Raw genomic sequence first — 13,064 nt, forward strand, 5'->3', positions numbered from 1 at the left:
CAAAGCAAAGTTATGATTAGTTTCAGGAGATTTGGAGGAATGCTGATTTCCCAGCTACAATCTCTTTTGAAGTTCCAGTTTCACACAGAGTGCGGCGTTTGTGTTTGGTGGGATTCTTCAGTACAAAATCAACACCTTTAAAAACTGTGTTGAAGACTGCATACCTCAGGGCGGTGAGTTCAGGGGGACCTCGCTGAGCAGGCATCTGCTGGTTGACCTATTCCTGCAGTGAGCCATTGTGCAGGATTAAAAAAGTCAGAGTGTCAGGTGTCATGCAGGCATACTTTCTTTACTTGTCAGAAAGTAGCTTTTATCCAGAGACAGGTACATTCAAAATAAACCCCCTTATGCAAAACACGCTTTGTTGATGTGAGAGGCTTTGAAGAGCTTAACTTTAACTTTTCGAATACAACTCCTTCCAGATGTTTGAAAAGGACAGGAGCGAGATATGAGGCACCACACAAGCTGAGGAGCCCTGCCCATAGCAAACTCTGCTGTAAATTGTCCATGGTCCATAAACCGTATAAGATAAATGATGATCAGGCGGCCAAGGTGGCTGCTCCATGTGGATTTGGTTGCTGTATCAGCCACATGTACCATGTAATAATGCCCTGCAGTGGATTTCAATGTAGAAAATCCTTCTTATGCTTTACAGCGGCCATGCATCTTCAGTTTTATGACTCTCTGTCTTCTCTGATTTCTCCCCTGAGATGCAGCCTCTTTTTATTCATCCCTGTTCACATTGTGAGGTCTCATCATGTGCTTTAACAGGCTAACACGTGTGTTCATTTTGCAATGTATATTTCGCTATCCACTGTATCACCTTAACAACACCTTCTTCCTTATCATCCTCATCTGGTCAGAATAGAATAGAAGCATTTATTGTCATTATACAAGTACAACGAGAAGAGCAAAGCTATTCCTTTTAAGGGGCCATCAAACCATTCAGAATAGACAACATACAACAAAGACACGCAGCATTCATACATACAATAACAATGATGTGACATGCACGGCCTGTGTTGCGGTTTAGGGTCCACACATGGACTATTTAATGAGTGTATTTGTTGAAGTGTGTGCGAGGGTCATAAGAAGAAAAAGTTAGTTTGTCTCTCAAATGAACCTCTTCTCTTAGCATTCAGCTGATCCTCCCTTTTAACTGCCTGGCAAATTGGTTGTGAGTGATATCACAGATGTTTCAACTTCGAAGATAAAGCTAGTCTAATCTCCTACCTTCTGTGATCTCATTTACATTGCAAAATTGCAAAGTGAGAAAATAGCTATCCACTTCATGCTTTTACTGAGCCACTAACACACAACTGCACGCACACACAAAACAAAATAAGCAAATAAGGAAGTAACCTTTTCTCAAATGCCACCGCTAAGGCACTTGACTTTTTACTTCTTTGCACAAAATGAATGCAGGTATACACATTTCTCAGGAGCTTGGTCTACACTGTTATATTTTGCTGCTTTTGTTGTCCAACAAACTCAGCCAGCACCTAAGCCAACAGCAGGCGTTAGTTATGGCAGCTTAGTCAGAAGGATTTGGAGACTTTTTTTATTTGGAGATAATGGCGCATCAGAGTCCTTTGTCTCCCAGTTACTCGAGATGTTTTTTCTGCCTGATGAAGCTTTGTTGTGGCTAATCTTTCTTCCTCCTTATCCTGTCCTCTCCCACACCCGTCCCTTCTTCGCAAAACAAACACTTTTTCTCTTTTAATTATGTATTTTCATCCGGGGCCCAGTCACAACTGAGAGGAGAGGAACAAAGTGTAGCAGAAACACAATTATACCTGTGAAGTGGAGAGAAAGCTCTCAGGGCAGGTGTCGTCTCTGCGTATGAGTGTGAGCGCTGCAGGTGTGTGTCTGCACGTGCATGCGTGCATGAACATGTCAATCTACACGCAGGCTCTTTGGCATTTTGATATCTGTTGTGTGTAGACCACCTATTGTGAGCTGTGATCCTCTTTGCAGGATGTTGCCAAAAGAGCTATATTTACCCTTACTGGTGATCACAGCACACAAAGAACTACATGACGAGAATATGAGCTACCTTTCAGCTTGAGCTTCTATGGCGGCACAAGAACAGCCACTAACAGGGTATGAAATATATATGCTAATAAGTAGAAAATGACAGGCAGGGAGATGTTGGGCTGTGGTCAGTTAAACACAGAAAGCAAACACACCTTGAATATAGCAGAAAGCTTGCTGGTTTCACAATTATTTTTATTTAAAAAGAAAGAAAATTACTCCTTTGTTATGTACATTAAGAAGAAGAAAAGATGCATCCTACAGATATATGTCATGGACTACCTTGTACAGTACAAAGTGCACCATTACCACCGTGTAACAAAACAAAAACAATAGCAGCATTAAAACAGGTCAAATTCACACATTGTCACTGTAGTGTAATTAGACAGCATCTTCATTGTCGTCATACGCACTGGTGTGTGTGTGTGTGTGTGGTGTGTGTGTGTGTGTGTGGTGTGTGTGTGTGTGTGTGTGTGTGTGTGTGTGTGTGGTGTGTGTGTGTGTGTGTGTGTGTGTGGTGTGTGTGTGTGTGTGTGTGTGTGTGTGTGTGTGTGTGTGTGTGTGTGTGTGTGTGTGTGTGTGTGTGTGTGTGTGTGTGTGTGTGTGTGTGTGTGTGTGTGTGTGTGTGTGTGTGTGTGTGTGTGTGTGTGTGTGTGTGTGTGTGTGTGTGTGTGTGTGTGTGTAACTCTGGGCTCATAGTGTGTGTCTGAGTGTGTGCACTGCATACTCATGCGCTCGCCTCTAGCTCTCAGAGCTGTGCAGTGAATGTATATGTGCTTACTGCAGTCAAACTCTGGTTTGTAACGTTTGCCCTTGCTGCAGCTTTGTCCAGCACCATAAATGTGTGTGTGCTTGTGTGTGTTTTGTTTTTGTGTGCAGCATTACCTGTTTTGTAGCCCAAATTCATTTCAGTCATTGCTTTGCACCTGCATTTGTGAGCTGTGTGTTTATCCCACTGTATGTACATGTCCATTAAGCATAAGCTGATAACTCACTGCATCCATAGGATACTGTGTGTCTGTCACTAGCAGCAATTTGGCTTTAGGCAGAAGCCCTGATTGGGAAAGAAGTCTTAGTCTAAGTCTGAGGGGAGATGGAGCTCTCTCTGGCTAGACTCCAGCTCTGTCCATCCTATTTTAATTACCTATGGCACTCACCCAGGGGAATATCTCCCTTCCTCTCAGTGTCTCAGTATCTTCTCTCCTCTCCTCCTTCATCTCCCTTCTCTCCCCACGCTACCTTCTTCTAGTCTTTCATCTCCCTCTGTCCGCTCTCACTATGTCTTTCTTCTTTCCATAGTTGTTTTTCCTCTTTCGTACACGAACACATAACAGCTGCGTCAAAGGCCTATGCAGAGGTAACCCTGCATTAGCATATAAATGACTCTGTAGATTGAATAGTATTTTAGGATATTTATCAGCAAAAGACAGATTCTCGTAACTCTGATTAAACCTGTTCTGAGGAGACAGGCAGCCACTTGAGGGCATATCGCCTCCACCTCGATAAGATAGAGACTTGACACTGCTGAAGAGAAGATTGTGCGTGTGTGTGTGTGTGTGTGTGTGTGTGTGTGTGTGTGTGTGTGTGGTGTGTGTGTGTGTGTGTGCGTGTGTGTGTGTGTGTGTGTGTGTGTGTGTGTGTGTGTGTGTGTGTGTGTGTGTGTGTGTGTGTGTGTGTGTGTGTGTGTGTGTGTGTGTGTGTGTGTGTGTGTGTGTGTGTGTGTGTGTGTGTGTGTGTGTGTGTGTGTGTGTGTGTGTGTGTGTGTGTGTGTGTGTGTGTGTGTGTGTGTGTGTGTGTGTGTGTGTGTGTGTGTGTGTGTGTGTGTGTGTGTGTGTGTGTATGCTGTATTATGCTGCATATTACAACATGTATATATATATATATATGTATTTTTTGGAATATACATACACATATTATTAAATGTGGCACAGCAAATGAACATAAGTATTCTTTAGTTTAGTTTAAAGAATCATATTAGGGTATTACATTTAAAGACCCAAGCTGAAACTCTCTTGTGAAACCATGATATTTTCTGAGATATCTAATACTGGTACAACCCTAGTTTGAGTGTGAATGGGTGTGTTTACATACTTGCTCTTTACCATGTTTGTTTATGAGTGCATGAGAACAGGTCTGTCTATCTAAATACATATCCCTTCGTATATTTGTCTTCACTTAACACATTTTGTTCTGACCTGTTTTTGTGGAAAATAGGGCTGCACCCTTTTTGTTGGTTGGCCTACCAAATGGTTGTTTTGGTCTTAGTCGACTAAGATTAGTTGATCAGTCATTTTTTTAATGCTTTTTAATGTTTTGAATGACTTATTCTGCCACGAATCAAGCAGGGAAGTTACCAAGCAGGTGTTTATTCAAGAGAAGAGACAGTTCAACAGTCAACAAGTTGTTATGCGCATGCAGGTTGTTTTTGAGAGCCATTATTAGTATTGTATAATTTATCTGTTTGGTTAACACTGTTAGTATCCCATACCTTCTACTGATTTGACAGCATGTGATTCTACCGAGGTTGCTACGTGATATGAGAGACCTGTGAAACATACAAATGATATGGAACTGACAGACAATAAGGTGGTGTCAACCATCTAAGTCTGTCTAATGCTGTGCCCCTAAGAAACACTCACATTCTGATGTATTCCTTTCACAAGTTCAACACTAGAGTGACAAGCTACAAACAGTCAGCAGACGGCAGTAAGTCCAGGTGAATGCTAACACCAGTGTGAAAGTGCTAATATTTCTCTCATCTCATGAAAGCAAATCCCTCTGACAGCTCAAAACTAATTTGTTTAAGCTTCAGTGACATTCGGAGTGACATTTATTAAGTACACATATTGTACCTAGTGGTGTTGTAAATGGACAAGCTGTGAGAGATTCATGTTGAGAACAATGTTTGTCTTAACTCTTACTTCTACACTAATGTTCAACACTATAGAAGTTAGAAATACTGTCTGATATCTGTCTTGGTTACAGTATGTTCACACCTTTTCCATTTTGTAGCAAATCTTTCTTAGAGTCTATTAATGAAGCTATAGTGCTTGTAGGGTGGAGTCCTGAAGTGTGAAGGTGACCCACTTCTCCCAGTTTAGCCCGTGTCTGTGTTTCTACCCTCAGGCCGGCTTTCTTTATTCCGGGTTTTAGCCTGCATACCTTCTTTAAGAAGCAAGTGTGTGACAAAAGAGAACATGTAAAGTATTCCACCTCAGCCAGGACTTTGTGTTGATGTCTTTTAACGGTTAACTTTCCATCCACCTTTTATTCTTAATTTCCTTAAGTCAACCTTTAATAATATTGCGAGAGAGAACATCTCAGATCTTCATTTAATAAAAAGTATTAAGAAAGATTGTATGATCCTCTCACATACTTATGTTTTGTCCAAATCAAAGGCAACAGCTTAACTCATGTCAAGTGAAGTTATTCTTTTGAACAGCTCTAAATGAACCCAGAACAATGATCATCCTGTTAGTTCCTTCTGATTCACTTTAAATATTAAATATTCAAAAGGGAAACCCCATGAAAAGAGCCTCAGCAGCAGTACACATATTATCTAAGTGTATGTGTCATACAGAAAATACATTGTTGTGTTTCAATATATCCCATTGTTGACATATTGATTTCAAATGAGCTGTACTGTGCAGCCAGTGTGTGGATAATGTGGAAACAAAATGCTTGCAGCTCCCCCATCCCCCTCCTCGCTGAGAGAGAGGGGACCCCCACCTCCCCATATCTGTGTCCACATAGGTGTTCATGCTCACTCATACCATTGTGTCTTTGGGATTTGGGCGCATGCATTAGTATGTGTATGCTCACACATATGTAGGCATGTATGTGTTAGAGGGCGAACCCGCCCTCCTCGCTTTTACATCCACTGCAATAGAACATCTCTGCCTGGCTTTGCTATTGGTTGCTACGGTAACAAAGGCAAAGAGTGGAGTGGCTGCAGCAGCTAAAGAGAGAGGGCGAGAAAGAGATATAAAAGGAGAGAGACAGAGAGAAAGCATGGCAGAACTAATCACAATGACTGATTTAATGCAACGCATCAGAAAGCACGCAAATACGATGACATACAGAGAAATGTCAACACCCACGAAAAGACGTGGTTAGATTTTTCTTGTCCAATTTTTTTTTGTCACACATGCATGTGCACACATATCAAGGGATATGCTGCACTGTTGATGGGTGCAGCACAGGTCATGGCTCAAGCCTCTAGACAGCAGTGCTCGCAGCATCAGAAATATTGGGTTTGGTTAGTATCTGTGCCTTCAGACATCCGAGGCATTTTTGTATTGATGTCTCAGTGTTTCCTCGCGGTCAGTAAATGCTCCTTGTGTAGAGAAGGATGTTGCTCTTTAATTGGTCTCTGTTTAGCACGATGAGGGTGTATTGATCTTGCCCAGCAGCTTTTATAGTTGAGATGCGTTGTGCAAACATGAGCATGTCCAATATACACTAAAGGGCACTGAGGCATTTTTGGATGGGATCATGAGTAAATATTTAATCTACAATCATTAAATATATTCATATAGTTAGCTGACCTACTGTGGGGGTGGTGTTGGATATCCCAGCATGCTGCTCACCCCCGGTCACTCCTGTCGCATCAGCTGTGGCATGTGAACGCGAATATTTTAATAAATGGAGTCCCAGCTGATGAGGACGAAACATATGGACAAACTGATAAAAGGGGAGAGCAGGTGCTTCTTCAGATGACCTGCTGATTGGTTAATGATGTGAGAGTTAGCCGGTGATTTGCTAATGGACTGCCTGATGAGGGAAGATTACACTGTGTGGCTGTCACCGTCATTACACGTATTCCATGATAACCGAGTGTCAGTGTCACACCATTTAATCCTATCACGCCAACATGATCTGACACGAATAGCATAACACCCTTTCTTCTTCCCCTTGCTCGACTCTCTTCCCATGATTTCCTGATACTCATTTTGTCTCCGGCGGTCTGTTTTTTATAGCTTGGTGAGCTGGAAGTCTGCAGCCGGTATCTCTCTTCCTCAGTTTTTGTCCTTTACTCAAACCACCTCCCTCTTTTATCTTTCATCCGTCTCTCATGTCTCTCGGCTCAGCAGGGAGAACTCAGAACTCTTGATAATCAAACATCAAAGCGCTGCCCCAAACATCTTTTTATAGCCAAAATCGTTAAAAATAGTGCCTTTGTCATGGCATTGGCCAGCAGCAGAGTTGTGATATGTTGGCCATGGCCCAGATCTGATGGTTTAACTTATGGATCGATAACCTTAATCAATACACACTCTAATGAGGAGGCTACATCAATGATTGGCCGCAGGGTTTTAGTATGTAGCATGCGCAGGCTGTTTGTGTGTGTGTGTGTGTGTGTGTGTGTGTGTGTGTGTGTGTGTGTGTGTGTGTGTGTGTGTGTGTGTGTGTGTGTGTGTGTGTGTGTGTGTGTGTGTGTGTGTGTGTGTGTGTGTGTGTGTGTGTGTGTGTGTGTGTGTGTGTGTGTGTGTGTGTGTGTGTGTGTGTGTGTGTGTGTGTGTGTGTGTGTGTGTGTGTGTGTGTGTGTGTGTGTGTGTGTGTGTGTGTGTGTGTGTGTGTGTGTGTGTGTGTGTGTGTGTGTGTGTGTGTGTGTGTGTGTGTGTGTGTGTGTGTGTGTGTGTGTGTGTGTGTGTGTGTGTGTGTGGGGGGGTGTTGGTGTGAGAGAACAGGAACAGTCAAGGATGACCAGCTTTGAAACCCAAGCTTTACAGTAATGAGCAGAATCACTGCATGTATTAGCCATGTATTAGCCATGTATTGCGATTTTCAGAATCAGTTGTGCAGTTTTATGTAACAGAATTACTTTAGGCTAGAATAGTGATCACCTTGCCATAGCTTTTTCAGCCCTCAAAACTATTATCTTTTCTGGGCTTGCTCCTTCTTTTGTTCCTAAACACTTGGGATTTGGTGTTGCCATCAAACATTTTCAGATTTGTCCACACTGACCAACACTAGCTAGTAACAATTAAGACTCTTGATCACTAGTAATGACACAGATACCATGTGATACCAATGTCATGTTACAATTGGCTCCCTACATACTGTAATACACAGAGATGAACCAAAACATTATTTTGGACAGCAATCTCTGACATACAGAGATTGTTTTGTCTGTATGACAGAAGGTTTTTTTAACTCACACATATCTGTACTGTATATGAACCAACAGAACATTGTTGATGTGCTATTCTGTGTACAAGTAATGTTGGTAGTAGTGCAACATTTTAATTGTTTTGCATTTTGACAATTCTAATATAATATTTGTCTTTGTACTTGGCTGTAACTCCCACAGCATTTTCATAGTCTATATTTTCTTTACATTTTAATAAATGAAGAGCACTTAAATGTGTGTGCGTGTGTGCGTGTGCGTGTGTGTGTGTGTGTGTGTGTGTGTGTGCGTGCGTGCGTGCGTGCGTGCGTGCGTGCGTGTGTGTGTGTGTGTGTGTGTGTGTGTGTGTGTGCGTGCATTTACATTTGTAGTCGTTAGTCAGACATAATCAGATTCTTAGAAAGATGAAGTCCCACTGAATCTTTAATATCCATGTATGCACGTTCAACTGTGAATTTGAAAATAAATTGTGGTTTTGCCGCAAGCAACAACCATATGATGCCTAATCTCACTGGAAAACACACTCCATTTCATTTAATCGTTTCCAAAAGAGTCCATACAAGAAAAAACTATTTCATTTTATGTTTAAAGCATCACATTTTGATTCTCATAAAATGGCCATAATGAAATGAGTCTGACCCTACACCTGACTCAATCAGTTCTAGTTCAGGGAATCCCAATGGAGATTTAGATGAAACAAGCCTCCCAGCCCCCTCAGGGCTCATCCGGTGCTGCTGATGAGGAGAAGGCTTAGATATGTCAAATCTGCAATCTCTGGGCTAGAATTTCATTTGAAGAGACTCCCAGTGTATAGTATGCAACCCCACATTGCCTTACTGCTGTCCTCAAACTGCTGTCAATCACACACATGCACAATCTGAAGTGTTGGAAACACAGGTAATCATGCTTATTTATATGTTACATCTGGATGCAACTGTGTGCTTCAAATAGCAGTTGTCATCACCTTAGCAACTGGCACATCTACCTTTCTATCTTTGACAGTCGTGGGGTTTTCATCCTGGAACGAGGTATAAAGAAAGAGAAATGAAGGGCGGAGGTGGGTGATGGAGGGAGAAAGGCTGAGGATGAAAGGAAATAAGCGGGGCTTGGGGGAAACATGGAACACTGTATTCAGGTTGATTTGATGGGAACAGCATTTATATTTTTTAATTATTTTTTTTTCAACCATTTCTCATTTGTGTTCTCAGCACTCTCAGCAACCCAAGACAAAATCCTCAGAGCTCCCCCCTTGTTGTTCTGCTCATTTGTCTTTTCTTTCCTTCTCTTTGTACATCCTCTTCTTTTTCCAAAGTATTCTTACATCAAAGACTGTGCAGATCAGCCACAGGCTTTTTGAGGAAATACAAAGAGAACATCCACATTTAATGTGATTGATGGCATGGCTTCTACAATTTTGTACTGATAGTAACTTATGTGAAGCGGTGTTATTCTACTGTCTTGGTTTAATAGGTGAAAAAGAGGCTGAAGAGCATATTTGTTACCCCTCTATGTTGTCGTTTTTTGCCATGTTTGCCAAGTTGATCCACCACTTTCGTCACAACTAAAAAATATTTGTGGACTTTTTATTTATTCCCATTAAAATGTGTAAAGATATTCAAAGTCCCCACTGGATGAATCTTTCAGACGCAATTTCTTGGCTTTTGTTAATGACCAAATAGGACCAATGGGTCCATTTGGGTATGGGCACCTCACCATACCCAGGAAGAAAACAATGGAAAAAGATAAATCTCCAAAGAGGCGTTCTGGGGCAGCATAGACAGGTATTTTCTGTGTTAGAGTTTTACTCGCTACACGGTGTACTTTGAGGGTTTGTGACTCTGCAGACCGTTTACATGCATACAAACCTTCATAACACACAAGGAGACGGGTAATAACCGGAAAAGCATGACATGGGACCTTTAACTTACTCATTACCAGCATGTTGGCATCTGAGGTTAGCAATTAGCTCAAACCATGTGCTGAAATGCTAGCGTTGCACTTGTTTTACTGTGTGTGGTCATATCTTGCACAGTGTGAACCTTTTGTGGCCTATTAACTTTATAAAGACCACAATCTTTTGACTCCCCTTCTCCTTGTTCATGATTTAGAACATTCTTGACTTTTGACCTTTGGAAAGGCATTGTCCAGCTTACCCGAGTCACTCCCTTCACCTCTTCTTATACTTCACTCTCTATAAAGACAACTGTTCCTTTTTAGTTGCAAATCACCAGTAATATATCCTCCATATGTCCATACAGAAACACAATTAGAGAAAGGAGCATTGCCACCAAAAGTGGCTTTGTAATCACGTGACTGTTCTGTCTCTTTATGACTGTGAGAATCCCCTTCAATTCAAACAGCTTGACAATGAATGGATCACCATTACACCAAAGAGCAGACAATAGAAAGGCACAAGCTTCCCGCTGCAGCAAGGTTGGTGGCAGCAGTCACCCTGCTGCACTTCTGACCCGGTCCTCACAAACACATACACACACACAAACCTGTTGATAAGAAATCTGTCATAATGTTACTCACACTCTCACGTACACTCTCGCACATGCACACACTGAAAAAATAAAGCGTACACAACAATGACATTTTCTCTCCCATCCCCTTTTTCAGTTCATGTGTGTTGCTGCCATGGCGACTGTGGCCCATCCCCTCACATTTCTTCTCCTGCTGCTTCAACTGGCGGACGCCTCGTTCCCAGAGGAACCCAGCCCTCTCAGCTACGTCCCCATAGAGGGTATGCTTCCTTCCTGCTGTGTGTGTGTGTGTGTGTGTGTGTGTGTGTGTGTGTGTGTGTGTGTGTGTGTGTGTGTGTGTGTGTGTGTGTGTGTGTGTGTGTGTGTGTGTGTGTGTGTGTGTGTGTGTGTGGGTGTGCGTGTGCGTGTGCGTGTGCGTGTGCGTGTGCGTGTGCGTGTGTGTGTGTGTGTGTGTGTGTGTGTGTGTGTGTGTGTGTGTGTGTGTGTGTGTGTGTGTCTGACTGTGCGACTGTATGAACACCATTGATGATAAATGACTTCGCGGAAATACGGGGTCAAGAGTCAAAGCTTTGGTGTGGAGCTGCTCTCTAACTGCCCGGGCATACAGATGAATGAGAAGAGTCTTTCTCTCAATAGCAGTATAGTAGACTGATAAATATCAGGGGGACAGAGAGATGTAAAGACAGAAAGAAAAGGGGAGAGAAATGATTGTTATGGATTTTGAGAGGTGCAAGGAGATGAAAAAGTGAAAGACAATTGGATTGGATGGGGTGATACAAATGACAGGAGAAGGCTGAGAGGTGGTAGAGAGAAGGGGAGGAGACGGGTGGAGATGGATCGCTACGAGCTCCTCTCTCCCTCCCCTACAGTCAAGGACAATGAGACGTTGTCCCAATCTGTCTCCTGATGATGAGGGCTCCCTGTGGAGGCCGTCCTCCTCCTCTTTGCAACTTTCTCATACTCTGAAACTGCCGCTTTCTCTCTCCACCTCATCTGTTCTCCCCCACTTATCTGAAATGTAGGGAGGAGGGTGAGGGAGTGCCTTTTTTACCATAAAATTACAATAATGGTTCCACACAGTTTTTCTCATTATGGAGCTGCATGCATCACCAAAAGCAAAGAAAAACACCAAGAGGATTAAAGTGTTTCAGTGTACTTTAACTGCTGCGCCATTCGTCTCCTCCATATTACCTTTGTTTGCCTCAACAAAGGATCAAGAATGAGTGAAGACACTATTAAAGTCAAGGGTAGAAAAGTGTTAAGGGTAAATATAGATGGTAAAAGTACTCGATCTGTCCTTAACTGTCAATGCATTCTTGGCACTTCATTTCTTTTTTTGTATGTCTTTCCCTCCTTTACATGTGTGTGTTCATGTCAGTTGTGCGGAGGTATCCGGTGTTTTTGGGCAGACCGCATCGTTCAGCTCAGAGACAGGAGATGCACATCCAGACGGTCCTCCAAGTCAACCGCACGCTGTACATAGGAGCCAGGTAACCAATGGCAACCGCCTCCAACTGTGTGTTACTGACGTGCCTGCATTAATATCCTTTCGCTTTTATTTGATGCCACAGCTCCCATCTGCTGTCACTCGGTAGAAAACATTTTCAGCTTGTTGTGGCGCAGAGGCATTCAATCATGTTGTGAAATGTCAAGTGAAAGCTGTTCGTTCACATTAGTCTTATACTCGATGTATGGGAAATAGTAAACAGCAGAAGGAAAAATAAATAAATACCAAAAATGTACAAAATGAATAACACAAATAAATTGTATATTCTATCTACCTCATGCAAATGAAACATTTCACAATTTCACACAGTTTTAATTAAATATCTTTTTGCCAGAACAGATTTGAGTCACGAAAAAAAACACAAAAAACAGGTGGCAAAAATGTTTACTAAGAGAAAAACAACAGCAGTACTTTTATGAAACCATAAACGAAGCAGGCCACTATTATGAGCAACATAGATCATACATGCAATACTAATTATCTTTGACAAATAAGTAATAACCCTGGCTGCTGTAACTTTGTAAACCCTTACTTACTGATGGGAGAAGTATAAAGGCCATCATATACAATCTGAAAAAGAGAATGTTTTCATTTTGTTTCTGAATCAATTAATAAAATACACTTTTCCCCTTGGAGAGCCATAACTAAAACTTGGTGTGGACCACAAGGCAAAAGCAAACCCCTAATCTATTTGTATTGTATTGTTAGGATGCAAAATGGTACAAGGTTCCCAAGTGTTCCTAATTAAAATGCCTTTTGTGCAGGTTCCACACTCTCTGCCGTGTGCATCTCAATTTGAACATTATAAGAAAGAAAGTTAGCCCATTGTGAAACAGTGCTGAAAATACACATTGTTTATTTTCTATCCTATAGTATAGCATCAGCACTGATTTGTTGTCTGTTTTAT

General features: G+C 42.0%; 1 protein-coding gene across 1 annotated transcript in view; it reads left to right on the forward strand.

Moving 5' to 3' along the window:
- Positions 1 to 13,064, forward strand: part of sema6ba (sema domain, transmembrane domain (TM), and cytoplasmic domain, (semaphorin) 6Ba) — a 38,141-nt gene that overhangs the window by 5,343 nt on the left and 19,734 nt on the right. Inside the window, exons 3-4 of the mRNA XM_034105404.1 lie at positions 10,787 to 10,910; positions 12,029 to 12,140. Coding sequence (XP_033961295.1) covers positions 10,790 to 10,910; positions 12,029 to 12,140 — 233 coding nt within the window. The 5' untranslated portion in view covers positions 10,787 to 10,789. The remainder of the gene's footprint in view (positions 1 to 10,786; positions 10,911 to 12,028; positions 12,141 to 13,064) is intronic.

Source organism: Pseudochaenichthys georgianus, chromosome 17, assembly GCF_902827115.2.
Source record: "Pseudochaenichthys georgianus chromosome 17, fPseGeo1.2, whole genome shotgun sequence".
NCBI classification, from domain to species: domain Eukaryota; kingdom Metazoa; phylum Chordata; class Actinopteri; order Perciformes; family Channichthyidae; genus Pseudochaenichthys; species Pseudochaenichthys georgianus.